Source organism: Pempheris klunzingeri, chromosome 22, assembly GCF_042242105.1.
Source record: "Pempheris klunzingeri isolate RE-2024b chromosome 22, fPemKlu1.hap1, whole genome shotgun sequence".
NCBI lineage: Eukaryota > Metazoa > Chordata > Actinopteri > Acropomatiformes > Pempheridae > Pempheris > Pempheris klunzingeri.
Window position 1 is genome coordinate 7,109,565 of NC_092033.1, and position 17,590 is coordinate 7,127,154.

Here is a 17,590-nt window from a genome sequence, read left to right on the forward strand (position 1 = left end):
TAATTCATTTTAATGATTTATTTACAGTACATAGAGTTACCTCAACTTTCATGTTTCATCATTTCATCTGTCATTTAGAGAATAGTCAGAAAGAGACGAAAGAGAAGGAGACTCCAAGGCACTCGGACGGTTGAGTGTAGTAGAAAGCCTCTTTTATCCTGAAGCATGGCTAATATACTCGTAGGCACATCAGCCACGACAACTCAGATATGCAATAAAACTCTGTTCTGTTGAAAGCGTGCAGTCAGGTAAAACCGATGCCCGGGGAGAAGCTGACTGAGGCAGACGCCAGATCATAGATAAGACTACATACACACATACATGCTCAGAAACACTTATGTGCCAAGTGGCTGCAGATTAAATCATGGATGAATGTGCGTCTCCTTAGTAATTAATGTGGCTCTTTGACACCTCATCCTCAACTCCCACTGGACTTGCTTATGTAAAGATGCAGGTGCGAATACCTCTTACAAGCTCTGTCTGTCTCACAGACACACACATTTTAATGTATCTACTAACGTGAACTATGACAAAGAATTCTCAGTTAAATCATTTAGTATTATTAAAGCGCATAAACAGTCTTCACTCAGAGACACTTTACCAATCAGTCCAGTCAAGTCAATCAATTGCTGTATGTTAAATATAACTGCAGGATTGCCTGTTTGGCCAGTCAACCAAACACAGCAGGTTCACCAAGCACAAAAGGCAATTCCTCCAAAAATCAAAATGCATTTTACGGTTTGCTTTCACTGTTATTGGAATTTGTCTTACCATGGTTTAAGTAAAACAGATGAGAGCAGGATGTGCGATACATGTCACATCTCAATTTTCCGTCCCTTCCAGGTCACAGTCAGAACATTTTGCCCACCCGCTTGTCCGTTTTTACCTCTAGTCCCATCACGCTCTGCAGGACGGATTCACTGCTCCTCATAGAAAATGGATAGGTGGTGGCAGCTCTGCCTAACACACTGCACTGTGGCTCTGGCTGATCTCTCAAATCATTAAATCCTTGTTTGGGGAAAGTGGCATTTCTGTGCTCTGGGCTGGACACAAACACAGTGGGGGATGGCGTGACTGACACATATACACAAAGGAACACACACACACACAAACAACGGACAGAACCGACATGAAAGTCCATTTGCACACACATAAAGTAGGATGCACACATATCCGCACACTTTTTCACCTGGGCCCATCAATAGATCTATTCCACCAGTGAATAGCATTGCTTGTGACACGAGCTATAAGCCTCGGGTACACACACAGGAATTAAAGTGCAGTGCGAGCAGGAAACAAGGTTGTTACACTGTTGGTTGTTTTTTTTCTTGTCTTTTCTGTGCGGGTTGTGACTTGTGTCACTCTCGAGGGAATTATACCAACATTTTATCTTTTTTTTCTCTTGGCTTTTGTGATCTTTCTTTACTTTGTTGACTGTCAATCTTTAGACAGCTTTCTCTTTGTCAAACTTTCTCTCAACCTGTCTCTCTAACTTTCATTTTGTCCTGCTCTTTCAAATTCAAACTTATATGACTTATTTTGTCACAAACTTAATGAGATACAGTACAGACAGAGTACTATATAAATATAGACATAACACTTGCAATAAATTGCATCTTATTCAAAGAGAAAAAACTGTAAGTAACAAAAGAAAAAATGGAGGGGCTTTTATTATGTATGTGAACAGCAAATTTATAATTGAATACATACAGAACAGGAATTTGATCATGCAGGAGTGAATTGTGAGTTCATAATGCAACAGAAAACCTCTCCAACATTACTATTCACACAAATGCCACTGTAGTTAAAAGGGTCAAATTTATTTAGAACTGTTTCTAAAATATACCAGTCTCTGTCTCCCTCTCTTACCTTCTGCTTCGCCCTCTCTCCCTCTGTCACCTCATCTCACTCCCATTGATGTGTGCTTAGTCAATTCATAGATTTTTGACAAAAAGCGGCCTTCTTGTGACTTTTTGTTACATTTCACTGTAAAAGTGGCAAATAAAAGTGAAAGCAGGCTTTTACATCAGTACTTACATTGAAATATGCACATAGTTATGATAGGCTAGCTATTCTAAAAGGGCTATTTGCAAAGCTATTTGTAATAATGTACATTTTATGCTGCTGTAGATTTTACACTTGCATTTCTTTTTATGGATGAATCTAGTGTTGAATGCTTTGTTTAATGGGTCCAATAACACTCAGTCAAAGGTCTTTTTACCTACAAAATGTGTGGCCACGTGATGCAGACACAGGCAGTGAACAGTAAGTTTATACACAGAATCACTTTGACATGAATGCCCATTACAATTAATGGTACGTTACATTGAAAAAATATACTGTGTTTCTGATTCTATATTAGAATGTGTGGTCAGGTACAAGCAGAATTTGAGATTAGGTCATAAAAAAGACATGCCTCAGGAAATGGTTGCAGTCTTTTGTTTAACTTGAGTTCACACTTATACGAAAGGTGTGAGGGACATTTACCATTAGCTAAGAGAAATAAAAAAACACTGTCGTCCAGTGGAGAATGAGATTGTAATGAATGTGTGTAAAGAGCGCAGACTCTGTGATAGAAAATCCTCCCATAATAGTTTAAGCTCTCTGGTCTACATTCCCTGATTAGCAAGATTACCATGAGACTGTAGTTCCCTGTGCAGCTGCCTAATGAAGGTTGTGCTCTAACTTTCTTCCTACTTAATAGGCAAACCCAGAAGATTATCAAATGCTTTCACACACCAAACACACATGCGCACGAAGCTTTACATTTCCCTAGTTTATGATGAATTATTACTTTACAGACTGTGTAATACTTTACAGAGTGTTATTAATGGGAAAATTATCTTCTAAAGGCTACTGGGCGACATTTGCTTTTTGAACAGGAGGATGCTTTTCTTAAAAAAAGTGTTCTTGAAGAAGCAAGGTCTTCATCCAACACTAGTGATGTGTGCACGGATCTGCCTGCGCAAGACGCATGCCACAGTTCCTGGAGTTAATTAGATCCTGACTTAGCCCGGCATGCACACATTTACCCCCGTGCACAAACACATGTTCACGCGCTGCAAATAGACCATATCCTAACGAGGTCGATAGGGAAGGAGAGTTATTAGGCTCACAGGCTGGATAAACTGTTCCCTCCCTTGTGAAAAGGCCTCAGGGCCGAACAGACTGAAAGATGGAGACAAACACAGATGGAGAGCTTGATGGACAATTAGAGACAGACAGGCGCAGACAGACAGACTGCAGACTGTCGACAGAGATGGCAACAGACAGACAGTTTTTCAGACTCTTTGCAGCATTACTTTTCAGTAGGTGAGACACTGTTGATGCTAGGTCATTTAACTACAGTGAAATGATTCTTTTTCATGCTCTTGTAGAGGACACAGTTAACTAACTGCTCTTCTAGATGGCTCTGTGTGCATATGTGTGTTTGTGTGACTGATTGGTGAAATGCCGTCATACAATACTATTATGTGTCTAGATTTTTATACAGAGAAACTTCATCTGTGTGGATGTGCATGTGCTTGTTGCTGTGTGGTTTAAAGCGTCAGCGTTGAGCTGCCTATCTATCACTACTAAGTCACACACACACACACACACACACGGAGTAATCCATCTTATGCAGGACCAGGGGACCCACTGCTCACTGTGGCCCTGTCACACACCGCTTGGTCATGCATACACACCCAAACCGACACCTGCAAATGGATACAGACACAAAACTACTCTAGGGCACAAATGGCACTAGTGAAGAAGTAGACTTACTCACTATGGATATGCATCTCCATCACTGAGACTGATGCGATACACATATTGATAGATTGCCAGCAATCCAACACATTAAAGGTACATATGAAGTTACTACCAATACAATTCACCTCTATTGCAATGCAGTGCGATTCAACACAATGCGACTCAATGCGATATGATGTGATTCAACGTGATGCAAGAGAAAACGATGCTATGCATTCCAATATGGTACAGAAAGTTTGATTTATTTCTTTGGTTCTAAAAAGTGACATTTACTTTGTGTAGTTATATATTTGTTTCCTCTACTAATGCAACTCTATAAGCTGTCATGCTGTTTCTTTTTGACCTCTAAAAACACTTGGCCCTTTCACAAACAGACCTTTTCACAAGTCCTTTGTAGTGCAAACATTTGTAAAAAGTAGGGAAGTTCAATGTAATATTGGCAGTTTTTCTGATGGGGCTGGTTGGTACTATTGCACAACATGACTTTAATTCCAAATCACCTAATTTTATCAAACATTTGTGTAGATGAAAATATATTTATTTATAGCAGAGATCTTAAAGTTTAACCTGCTGAAAAGTGGTCCAACCAATCCTTTGCTACACTCAACATGGCAGTGAAGATAACAGAAATTGGGATTTATTCATTTTGTACTGTGCCTAACTTTAGTGGATTATTATGGAGTAAATCTGGTCCTGGGACACGCACACACACACACACACACACACACACACACACACTGCTCTCATGTGCACTTATAATGATAAGCACACATAGAGGGCTGGTAAAAATACAGACAGAGCCAGACACCTGAAAGGTTTTATGGGTTTTTTGAGAGTCCACCAGCCCGCTGATGTGATGTCCCACCAGGATTAGTGCCATGGTATGCCAGATGGCCAGTACACCACTGATATGAAGTTCCCATTACTGTACATTCAGAAACATTACTGTTATCACAAAGTTCAACTGTTTATTTCTAAATACGCAGATGATTAGATAAAGACCAAATACTCAGCTAAAATATAGCCTTGACAACAGTCGCAATAAAACATGTTATTTTGAGTTATATGGAATATGATTCGTGTCTTGTTGTGTCTTTTGAAAGTGAGAGGAAGGGATGTGGAAGTTGTACTCTTTTAATTCTCAAAGCGTACTCTCTTCTCAATCTTACAAACTGCACCTTTAACAGAACTAAGGGGTGATAGAAGGGAAAATGGCTTCTTTCCCTAATGACAAAAAAAAAATAAAAATCCAGCACCACTGACCCAGAGCCAAATCACTATGTTTACTTCTTTCTTGTGCATCGCCTCATGTGAAGGGCTAAACTATGCAAGTTTAATGCCTAACAACACCATGCGTGCTCAAGTGTGTCTCAGTGTGTGCAAATACACACACATTTCTGTATGCAGTGATACCATTGCAGGTTAGTGAGATCAAGTGCTGCTCTACAAATGTGATTTTACGGTTCATCCTCTCTTCAGTAATACCTGTTTTCTCAGCTGCATGCGTCCACCCCCCCGTGTGTCTTATTTAGTTGTTTCATTTATTTCTCTTATTTCGTTCAACCTTCCATCCATGAACTTACCATCTGTTTATCATCCCTCATTCCAGCTTTTTGTTTCTTTTTCCCATCTTTCTGTCTTGTTTGATCCAATTTTCTCCCTCTCCGTCCTCACTACTGTGATCGTGCCCTTTCCCTGCCTTAACTTGTGTCTCATTTTGGTCCATCTGTCTGTGCGCGTGTGTGTATGCTTGTTCAAGAGCGGGGAGACAGGTGTGCTGACATGAAACACACCTTCCCTCAGCAACACAAATGAAAATTCTTGTTTATTTGTTCATGTGAAAGCTGTGCAGGCTAAAGATTAAGAGAAGAATGGACTGACAAAAGGAAATTAGAAAAAGTTGAAGGCAGAGTGAGAGCTAGCGAGCGTAGCTGAATTCTGCTTGGACTGTGATTCAGCATAATATGAAAAATGGCTAATGAATAATTTATATTATCTGTGTGTACTATCAGCAATAGTATATACCAGTAATAATGTAGAGATGCAATATATATTAGCCACATATGTCTGTAGCATCACATTATTCATTAAAAGTAGTGTTCCACAGTGAATTGTCCTTTATAAAGGAGAAAACATCCTTGCTGCAGTCTGACAGGAGGTCTGAGAACAGAGAGTAAAGTAGATGACAGAGGAGGATAAGAAAGCAGAGGCGACTCAAAGAGAGATCTGAGAGTCAGAGAATACCCAAACATATATTCTGCAACATAATTAGACAGTCCTTCAGCCATTAAATGGACAGTTCTGGTTTGTAACAGCTTTTTTGTAGTTTTGGCCATTATTTCCTCACTATTATGCTGTCTTCAAATGGAACCTGTAAGCTGGTGGCAATGACATTGGAAGTCGAGTACACAATATGCTTGGCGTTCAAGTGGTTACGCCGTGACAACACTGTTGCAACACAACGTTGCTAGGTAACATGGATGCTATGACTACAGATAAACCAATGATTGTAGTTATAATTGTAGAAACATTGTTGTAACACGAAGCCACTGAGGCTAACAATTTAGCTAGCAAGAGATCAAGTAGTGTAGCATTGATGCAGGAAGTGTGAGGCCACTGGTTATATCAGCATATTGAACTTTGAGCTTCAGCCAAGCCTTTGCAGCAAAATGGTGCAAAGTTAAACCACTGGAGGACAGCAGAAATAAGACATTCAGGGGGTTGTTCAGTTGCTTTTTAAACCAACCTCCAGGTTAGCGAAACTTACTCAAAAGAGAAAGAGAAGGCATACATTGAAGTTATCACTCAAACTCTGTTGTAAACATCCATCACAATTTACTGACCAACTTTGACCTACTGTGCTTTCCATAGTTGCGGGTGTATTTCTCTTTGCAATGAGGGATTATTACCAGTATTTGGTATGTGCTCAATTTTGGATTTGCCTCCTAACAATGTGGCTGAACTAAAGCAATTACACAGTGCTCACCAAAAACGACAATGTCATCATAACCTGTAAAGCCTGGAGAACCTGTGTCCATAACTACAACAGTAACTTTGTGATGAACTTGAATTTTCCCTTTTAGAAAGTCGTCCAATCAGTAGGCCATCAAACCAGCCTTCTGGCTAAGGCTTGTCACCCAGCTTTTCTGTGTTTTCTCATCAAAAGCCTAAAACTGATTTACTGCAGGAACATTTTCTGAGAATTAATGCTTGACTCTTCTTGACAGATTTTTTTTTTTTTTTACAGTTTTATTTCATTGATCTGAGTCTTGGCTGTACACACACATACATTCTCTCTAGCGAATGATATTAAAATGATATTTGACATTGATCTACGATTCTACACACACATACACACACTCACAATTTAGGCAGCAGTTATGGAACAGGTGCACACATCCACATTTAGGTACATTTGTACAGGCACACTCTCACACACAGACTTGTATCTAATGACTTGTATTTGTGCAGCGGTGTATTGACATAACCCTTGGCTTCAGTGCTCTCTTGTCAAATCATGTAGAGCAGAATCTCTGTCTGATGCTCATTTCCTATTCTCTTCTATTGATTATTCATTTCTTTCTTGGCAGATTAGCCCTGCAGCTAGCTCAGAGCCAGACAAGTATGGTTATAACAAGCGAACTGTGTGTGTGTCTGTTGTGTATGTGTGGGTTTTTGTGGGCGAGTGGGTCATTTTTTCCTTGCAAAAACATATTTAAGCAAAATGAGCAACATGTGTGTTTTTTATGACAGCGATCTATAAATGTTTATGAATTAAGATGTGTGTGTGTGTGTGTGTGTGGGCAGTATTTCCTTATCCTGTCATCTCCCCGACGTCTTTCAGATATGTTTGATAAATGAGAGAGAAGCTAATTAAGCAACCTTCATGTAAATGTATTCATCTCCATCTGAATTGACTTTGCATTATCCTGGGGTTTATAAATACATTTCCTGACTTAATTATTCTAAAATTTATCTCATCAGCATCTTGAAAAGGAAAATAAATATGCACGTATATGTATGTGAGCCCGCCTGAGAAAACACAGGAAAAAGAAGAAAAGGAAAGAAGAAAATGTTTTAGGTGACGGTAGTAGAGAAGGAGGGAATTGAATATGTGTACTAATTGATGTTTAATTAAGGAGCTTGTCCAAATCATTAGTCTGCCTGTCATCCGTGGTGCCATCAATCTCTCTCTATGTAAAACCTGTCTAGCACACTGGTCCATGAAGGCATCCATCAAGTTACTTAGCCAGTCAGCATTCTTGCATTAGCCTCACCTCACTGCCTTAACGTGTTGGTCGTGTTTTGTATCAGACACAGCATTGGCTTCACTTGCCAGGCACTGAGGCACATTTGCTAGTGGTTTCACTGGCTTCAATCCCATTGTTGAGCCTGCTGGCAAACGAAACTGGAGATACAAGTTGTGCAGTTGAAGTTTTGTTGAACTGAACGTCATGATGCACACCACTGCTATGGACGCACTTCTGGTAGTGGGAGCAATACAATTATTTTTAAATCAATATCTTATGACAACTTTAATAGATTATTATGGGGGATAATGTACTGTACTATACTATACTATACTATACTATAAACGTCAGTGAAGGTCCTTGAATCTCTTGCGTGAGGTTTACAGGTAAGAAGGAAAAATACAAATTTGAGGTCTTGAAGAGACAGAGGTTTGTGACTGGAACATTGATCACCAGCTAGAACACCTAAATCATTGTAATGTGGAACATTATGGCCAACTGTTACCCCAAAGCAAACGCTTTTGATTTGGTATGTAATGGGAAGCATTTGACAGATAATAGAAAGTTTTTTATCTTACAGCTGAAAAGCCTGCATAGACATAAAACTTTGATAAAACTACAATGTGAACAAAACTTTCACAACATCAAAGTTACATTGTTATTTTAATATTTTACAGTTAAATGCAGGAACACTGTGGTTCCTCACAGCAATTTGTCTTTCTTTCCTTTGTACTTTCATACAATACAGGCCTGAGCCAATAGCTGGAAGACAGATCAGTCAAAACATGCAAAACCACATTAGGGTCAAATAAATACTGTAGATAATTGATGTCTTTGTATTTTTGATTATAATGTAATATTTGATGATTGTTGACATTTGCACATATTTCAATTTTATTGTTTTTTAATCAAAAGTAAACATTCATCCTTATATAGCTACATTATAAACGCAAAACAGATTTGATTCTAAAGAAACTCATATTATACATAGTTGTTATGTTCCAATAAAAAAGCCCATTACTCACTTATTTACTTTATCTGGCAGTGAGTACATTAAAGTAAGTATTATTTTTTTCCACTCTGTTTGATTATATTTTAAGAAAAATTAATCTTCAGCAGTCTTTTGCTCCATTTTATGTCTGACATTTACTATGAAGAACTTTGCATTCAGCTGTCTAATATCTGCTACACCAACGGTGGCTAAAATCCATTAAAACAGCATCAAACATCGTATGGTTGAAAAACCAAATAATGACAAGGAATAACTATGTTTGACTTCACCAAAGGTCAAAAAAACAATTCTGTTTTTATCTCCAAAGACTTTAACTTGTTCCATAAAGTTAGATTTCAGCTCTTCACTACTCTTAAGGATTGTATCTGATTGCTGTTATGTTCAGTAATCCTGGTGTTCTTGCCAGTGTGAGTCACAGCACCACCACCTCTGCATTGATGCTGGAGAGCCAGGTTAGATGATTCAAGTGGTATATCATGTAGTTTGAGAGATATTTGAAGAGGTCAAATGCTCGAGGTTACGAAACGCGGTATCACTTTTGAATAATAATGCTGAAGAGAAATACCACCATGACTTCATCTTCAAAGATCTCTTTAAAGTACGGCATCCCGACTGTAGAACTATTATCATTTTTCATCTAGAGACTTTTAAGTTTAAGTTTTCCTCAAACATACAATTTGTAAGAGCAGGTGTCGTGATCTACAAACAGCAGATTATCTCAATTTCAAAAAACCTTTCATCATAAAATAATTTTTTGAACAAAGTTCCTGCCATGCCTGTGGCATTTATTAAACAGAGCCAAGATGAGTAATGTATTTATACAGATCTAGAAACAGATCACAGCACCGGGCCTATGCAAGAAGAACAAATAATCAACCACAAAATATGAAAATGACTTGGAGGCATATATGGAGATTATTGCGTTCTCTTGTGGTTTTTGGTTAGCAGATCTTTTATCAGACATGAAAGTCACTTTTCATCTGTACTTCTGTGTTTTACGTCGTCTTTTTAAAAAAAAAAAAGTTTTCAATACAAATCCTCCCTTACCAAGCAGCCAGCCAACCAAGCTGCCTGTGGTCTGCGATGTCATTAACAGCGAGTAGAAAGGCTGAATTTAATTTAGTAGCTGCTGGCTGGGAAACGGAACAGAGTGTAATGTGTGTAAGACAGACAGGGCGCATGTTAACACACAGACTATTTTGTCCATCTGTCCCTGTCTTCACCTCCATCTCAACCTTCGTCTCTGTTTGTCTCATTTTCACAAAATCAAGTCCGCACTACACTAAACATTATAGTCAAGTATTAAAGACTTGCTTTAAGATGTCTTTTTTATTTTGCACCTGCTCAAACACATTACGCATAGAGATAAAAGGAACGTATTTGTGGCAACTTCATTGATGTGACAAGCTGTTACTGGCTGCAGACAATGGGCAGACAGAACCAATAAAAGCTGTATTGTGTTGCACTTTTCAGACACACTCAGACACAGCCACACACACACACACACATACGCCTTGCTCCGGTTACAACACCTGACGCAATCCCAGGAAACAGAGACAGTAGTGTTTTCCCAGTTAGCATCCCTCATAACAGCACCAGTCGTTTAACTGTCTCAGGGCAGGATTGCATTTTCTTGCAATATGCTGATTAATGATGCATCGTGTCGTTTCACATCTCATAAAAGCAGCAGAGAGAAATTCTCATTATCCCATGACATGTTGATCTATGGCTCCGAGTACAACACTTTGTTGTACTTTTTCTCTCAATGGAAGTGTGCTCAAATGCTGAGAACAAAAAAGTGTGCACACATACTGACGCACCAGCTTGTACAGAAACACATGAAATACACTGAACTGCGTGTCAGGGGGTCACAAATCTGGTTACAAATAACCACTGTAATCAGTAATCCGATTATCTTTTATGGCTCAGTTTTAAAAGGTCAAACCTGCCACTGGAAAGCTTATTCAGAGGCCATTTGTAAAGCAGCTGTACTCTCTTCAGGATTCTGCTCCAATTTTGAGTTTCGCTTAATTGGACATCCAAGTTGTAGTGTGTCTTTTCAAGTTCTGCATTGACACTACAGCAACTTGCAACCTTCATTAACACACCATTAACACAACATTTTTATTTCAAGCACCCTCTCTCTCTTTGGCAAGATGTTGAAACTGGAGCTTAATTCCAAAATATCAGCAGTACCGTAGCAGTTACACCAGATAGTAGAGAGATTGCACATTATTACTGAAGACAATGTCGAGAAATAGTTTGCAATATATATTGCTATTGAGTAAAATCTAAATAACTGTACCCCAGTTTTCACAATCATATAAAAGTGTCAAAATGTGATTACAATTTGGAAGCTTCTCCTGCAGCATAATCAACCGCTCCCTTGTCTATTCATATACTCATATGCTCCAAAACACTTACAGTAAAGGCTACAACTTTTACCAGCCACCTTTCAAGCCTACATTTGTTAGCATGTGTTCAATGGTAGAAAGCTTGCATTTGGGGACATTGCTGTGACAGCATTTACTAATTAATGTCTTGTTTAACTTTAGTTGTTGTCTATTAGCATATTTACTTTGGAATTATTCTGGACATTAGGAAGCCAGCACAAAGGTGTTTTGCTGATTAGTGAGACTGTGTAGAGTTGTTTCAGAATAGCCTGTTATCAGACACTAATATGTATTCTATTTCTGGTTTGCACAAATGATCGATTCCTCTGTGCTTGAATCCGTATTTATCCATATTAACTTTGATGTGTCACAGCCCTGTGATTCTGCGTGATAGAAATGTACTATATAAACATAAGTAGAGATCACAGGCCTTAACTACACTCTGCACTGTGCTCTGACGCATTGGGAACAAAGCTTACAACTTGGCATCTATGCTTGCATATGTGTGTGTTATGACAATAAGCCACATAGTTATGAGCACAGTAATGTCAATTGGCTGTCCTGTGTTATCATTCATACTAGAAGAGTCCTAAAGGCAATCAGACTTCTGGCAAAACTGATATTGAGCAAAAGCTGTTAATAAAATGGATAGTTACAGATTTAACTTTTATAGCTTTTGATTTTCTGAGCACAACAATGCAGTCGAAGCCAAATGCATTTTTTCATTTATTAGTGCAAAAAGTAACCCAATCCAACTCAAAAGCCCTACGCTCTATCACCATATGTCACAGGGACCTGGAGTACACACATACATCACTGCAGCAAGGTGTTAGGATGGGTGAGAAGTGGGTGTTGAATAACTCTTTAAAACTGGAATACCTGATACATTTGCACAAAAATATAAATAATTAAATATAAACATTACAAATCTGACCAGTGAAATCTTAACAGCAATGCAAAGTTGAATTTTTTATACCATTATTAATCAAAGCACTTAACTGACGGACTGCTTCTGTCATGCTGCTCTACTGGGGCCACTGGAGTTTTAGCATCAAGCGGCATATTGACATGTGTTCTTGTGTGAATAATGTACAGGTTTTTTTCTTTTAGCTAATAAAGCTAGATTGATCCGTTGTAGCTCAATCCTCTACATACCAGCAGGAGATAAAATACAACATAACACACCACAGAGAAAAAGAAAAAGGGTAAAAATAGGTCATTGTTTTGTGCCTCAAAAATACACTCCTCCAACATCTTGTTTGCAGTGAATAAAGGAATTTCTCACTGATGTGGATAAAAGACTGGCAGCTATGTTTAAATACTTTAATCCGCACAGAGCACAATTCAGTTATTTCAGCCTATAGCCTAAATGGTAGATCTGTACTACTTTAATTGGTTCTCTGCACAGATTAAAGTGCAAGAACACATCCGAGTGTGGACTTCCATAAACTTTTTCTGTAATGTTAAATTTACATTGTTGTATTCATTGGTGGTTGCTCTGAGATTTGTGACAAGAGCAGTAAATTGGCTCCCAATGGGATCCATCGAGGCAGTTAGCCCGTCAGTTAGTTGCATTAGCTTCACCTTGTTGCACTTCTGTATTGGTTTTTGTTTCCACTAGACATAGCAATTGGTCCAGTATAGTATTCACCTCATCCTGCTGCACAGAGGATTTTGTCTGGGCTAAGCAGCATCAATCACATTACTGAGCCTGTTTCGTGAATAACCCCAGGGCACGACAAGACTTTTAAACCCCTAAAAAAAACTTTTAGGCCTCAGTAGTATTGTTTCACATGTTTGAGCCTGACTTCATCAAAGTGTTGTGGTTTAAAATGTAGTTTTAGCGGGAAGAAAAACAGCAATGCGATACATTTCAAAATTAAAATGAAAAAATAAAAACTATACAATTTGTTGTTGACTGGTAGGAAATAAAGACAATTAGATATAGATTTGACTATGAGATTAGAAAACTGGGCTTGTGGCCAGAAGTTCTGAAGCTAATGAGAAAAGCTCTCCCTTCTCTCAGCGACCACTGATGTGTGAATGTGTGTAATTATGAATGTCGAGCAGGTTGTTGGCCAAAAGGTGCATGCCTTCTCTGAATAAATACAGGTTACTGTCATTTGTGCAGCTGGTTTTCTAATGAAATGTCAAATTAAAGGCAGTGATACACAAAACAGGATGCTGGCCATCTCTGATGAACAACAACTTGTTTTTGCATGCCTTGCTTTAAATAACAACTCAATAGATTTTTGACCCCCAGTTTCAGTCTGCTGCCTTGAGCAGGTAGTTTTTGCCATATGCATTTTGCTCAAACCATGGCCCGCTGCATCACCACCCTGCATGTGCTCTTGAAATCAATACTGCATTGCCTCAATACAACCAGCTACAGAAGCGACAGCCAGTAATGTGCAATCACAAAATGAAGATTTGAATCTTTGGATGGGCTGGAAAGAGTTGGACTTTGGCTCACAAGAATGTGGTTATTACTGGGCACTGGTATGAGATAGAGCACCCAAACAGGAGTGAGAAACAAGCTGCTGCAGAAGAATAAGTATTAAACCCCTGGAGCAGGATCAAAACACAAGAGGCAGATAAACAATGAGATCCTACCATACAGGATGTTGCATCTGACAGACAGGAGCAGTAATGTGAATATACGATGCTGAATAAAAGCTCAACATTGAGATAGGGAGAGAGTTGTACTTTCCTCTGCAAGCTTGTTCTTTGTCACTCTTTCTATCTCTGACACCCACACGCACGCACACGCACACACACACACACACACACACACACACACACACACACACACACACACATGCTCTGTTATCCAGTGATTTGGAGGATATGAGTTCCATTTATTTGTCCAGTGCAGTGATCAGCTGCTTGGTTGGACCACATGGCACGGAGACAATGCTGACTAACTTCCTACTGGGGCTCTCACACAAACACCACTACCACCATCACCACCAACAATAAACACACAAATACAGGCATGCATACAAAACACCCGGCAACCTTCTATAACCGTGGATTGGATTTCATTCTCAGGACCCCATAAATTCCTTATGGATTCTCATATTGATTGAGGGGCCTCTGGTCTTGTTAATTCAACTCAGCCCAGATGGATTTTCATTCAGTTTCTGTTGCCTGAAGGTGAGTGCTACTTGTAAGAAATGTGTGAATAAAGCCAAGGGAACGGCAATAGGGAGGGGAATGAGACAGAAGAGAAAAGGATTGAGAAAGGGAATATGAGCAAATGACAGACACAGAAAGTAGAGAGGAGGAAGAGATGAAAAGGGTGAACAGGAGGGAGACAGAAAGAAGGAGAAAAGGAGGGAGTTGGAGGAAGAAATAAAAGATAAGGATAGAACAACAAGCAACAACATCAAAGAATGGAAGGAGATAATTAAAGAAATATAAGGAGAAAAAATAGAAAGATAATGAATTTAGATGCTTCCTATAGTAGTTCCAGTCCTTGAACTTTTTGATGAAAAACAGAGAAAAATAATGTCATAATCAATTACTGATTTCCATTGTAATGCATCAAGGAGGTTATTTTCACTCCGTTCTTTTTTCACTAGCTCGTTATGCTAATGAGCCTTACATAAAACCCTCTCAATAAATTGCAACTAGGCAGTTATATTTGTGTGTTTGCATGTGTGTGCGTGCATGTGTGTGGCGGAGAAAGGGAGGGAGTGGGTCTATGTGTGTATGCAGGCACATGTGGTATGTGTATGCACACAAGCATGAAGGCCAGATACAAATAAGCATTTGTTTCATTGGCAAACGGTGAGCTTAAACGTTAGTCTGCAGTAATTAATGAGGCTGCAATAATAAGATAAGCCACATAGCTGCAGAAAAAGGACAAAAGCACAAGAGAGAAACACTAGAGATCATCTAAATGTTCCAAGTGCTTTAACAAGTAACAAAATATACATTATATATGTGGTCAGACATATAGAATATAACAACACATGGCCATGTGACGTGGGTCACAAAGAGTACGAAGTATATTTTGTCTTCTTTGAACACCGTCTTGCCTTTCTCTCATACAAGGAAATGCCATTATCACTGCTTCAGAGGATGTAAAGAAGGCGCTTGCTGTTCTTTCTTCTTTAACTTTGCTACCAGGGTGAGAATGGACTGAGAGGAGTTATTTGTCATTGTCAGGCTGAGTGCCCTGCTACCTGCCTGATGGTCAACCTGTCCTGCACAAGCTCTTTTTCTGTGCTTTCATTTCTCTTTTTCTTTCTCTTTACCCCCCCGTAAAAGTTTTCTTTGCTTTACCCCAATTTTTCTTTTTCTTTTTTACCTCTTGGCTTCCCTTCATCCCTCCTTTTTTCTACTTTTCTCTCAAACTTGGCCCCCTTTCTTCTACTATACTTAAGTCTCTATCTGTTATTGTATGCCTCCTTTTCTCTCTATTATAAGCATTTATTTTTCCTTCATTGCTTGATTGTTAACATTCCACGCAGTTTTATGATGTAAATGGTACCCAGTTCTCGACCTTATATTAGACTTGCATTCAAAATGGCTCCCTAGGAAATGACGTGGTTTGCCTTTTTATTTCCTTCCCCTCTAAACATTTTCCTCACTTCTCTCAGGTTTAGAAAAAGTTGGTCGTGATTCCAGCTACGAGCAAGAGGGGAAGGTTCAGTTTGTGATGGATGCGGTGTATGCCATGGCCCACGCTCTGCACCGCATGCACCGGGAGCTCTGCTACGGATACCCGGGCCTCTGCCCGCGCATGGCCAACAACATCGACGGCAAAGAGCTGCTCAGCCACATTCGTGCTGTCAGCTTCAATGGTGAGTTTCACACTGGTTCTTGGTGAACAGAATCCAACGTAGTGATTTCACTCTTTCTACCATAATAGTGCTCCTTTTTATAGCCTTTATATGTAAATGCAGTCAAATATTGTTATACTGACACAATCATGAACATATATAGAGAGAGAGGGCACATGCAAACATCCATTACAAAGCAAAACTCTCCTAACAACAATTTGACCTCATAACCCTTCATGTCAGTTTTCTTTTTTTTTCCATTGTCTTCCAGCAGACATCGGTTCTTACGGACAAATGGAGAATACAGTTCAACAGTGATCAATTAGGCTGTAAAAAAGGACAAATTAGAGCATTCAAATGCTTCGGCTCTGTACTGTAATCCTGTAGTGCTTATCCTCCCTGACGTGACTAATTCAGCTCCTACTTTAACAACGCTAAGCCCAGGTTCCTCATCTAATTTGTCTTTTCCTTATCATGAAAACATGCCGTGTTTCACCTTCAGAATTAGGTTAATGTTCCTACTTTCTCCAAATGTATTATCTGCTTATATTTTTTCTTATTGCAGATAGTCTTGCATCACTTTCAACCTGTAGTGCTCAATCTTTCATTTCTTTTCTTCCTCCACTGCTGACAAATTTAAGTGGGTGAAAAACATTTACTCATTTCCCTCTAAATAATATCAGATGCCTCATTTGAATATTCTCTTATTTATCCATTTCCCCCCTGATGTGCCTGTACCTGCGTTTCTGCCTGCCATTTCATTTCCTGTGTTACCCTGTCAAGTACTGTGTGGAATACATATGGGTTGGCGAGTAGGGAAGCAAGAGATGGAGAAACAGAGTCTTATTTTGAGGATTACAGGAGTGCTTGTCTGATTTTAGTTTTAGAGGTTGGACTGAAATTTCATCAATGTGCCTGTGCGGAAATGCGTGCAAAATACGTGTCAGTGTTTGCTGTTTCCTGTGCTATCTCTGTCTGTCATCGCTGGAAGTGGCGAAAACCAATTCACAGGCAGGCACTGATTGCTCTTTCATACCGCAACAGCAGGCTTGTGCTCAGATGTATTTGGTGTTATTGCTGGCCTAGAGGGTAGAGAAACCATCCCATAACTACAAGGTCACAGACTTTACACCCCAATGAATCTTTAAATCCTTCTCACTCACAGAGTTGCCCTACACGAAATGCGCCGCAACTGTCCGTGGCAGTATTTTGAGAGATTATAAAAAACTAGATTAGATAGAGCTAAAATGAAATGGAATAACGGTTTGATGTTGAAGTTATCAAACAGGCACCTGCCATTGCAAATATTTCATATGCTCATGACACCTTCAGATGGCTCTACAGAAAGTCTTAGATAAAAGACCTGATTTGTATTGTAATGCATACATAGCT

At 39.2% G+C, this 17,590-nt stretch overlaps 1 protein-coding gene across 1 annotated transcript in view; it reads left to right on the plus strand.

Annotated features, from left to right (window-relative positions):
- grm8a (glutamate receptor, metabotropic 8a) overlaps positions 1–17,590 on the plus strand; it is a 207,718-nt gene that overhangs the window by 149,421 nt on the left and 40,707 nt on the right. Inside the window, exon 6 of the mRNA XM_070853529.1 lies at positions 16,016–16,219. Within this exon, the coding sequence (XP_070709630.1) occupies positions 16,016–16,219 (204 nt within the window). The remainder of the gene's footprint in view (positions 1–16,015; positions 16,220–17,590) is intronic.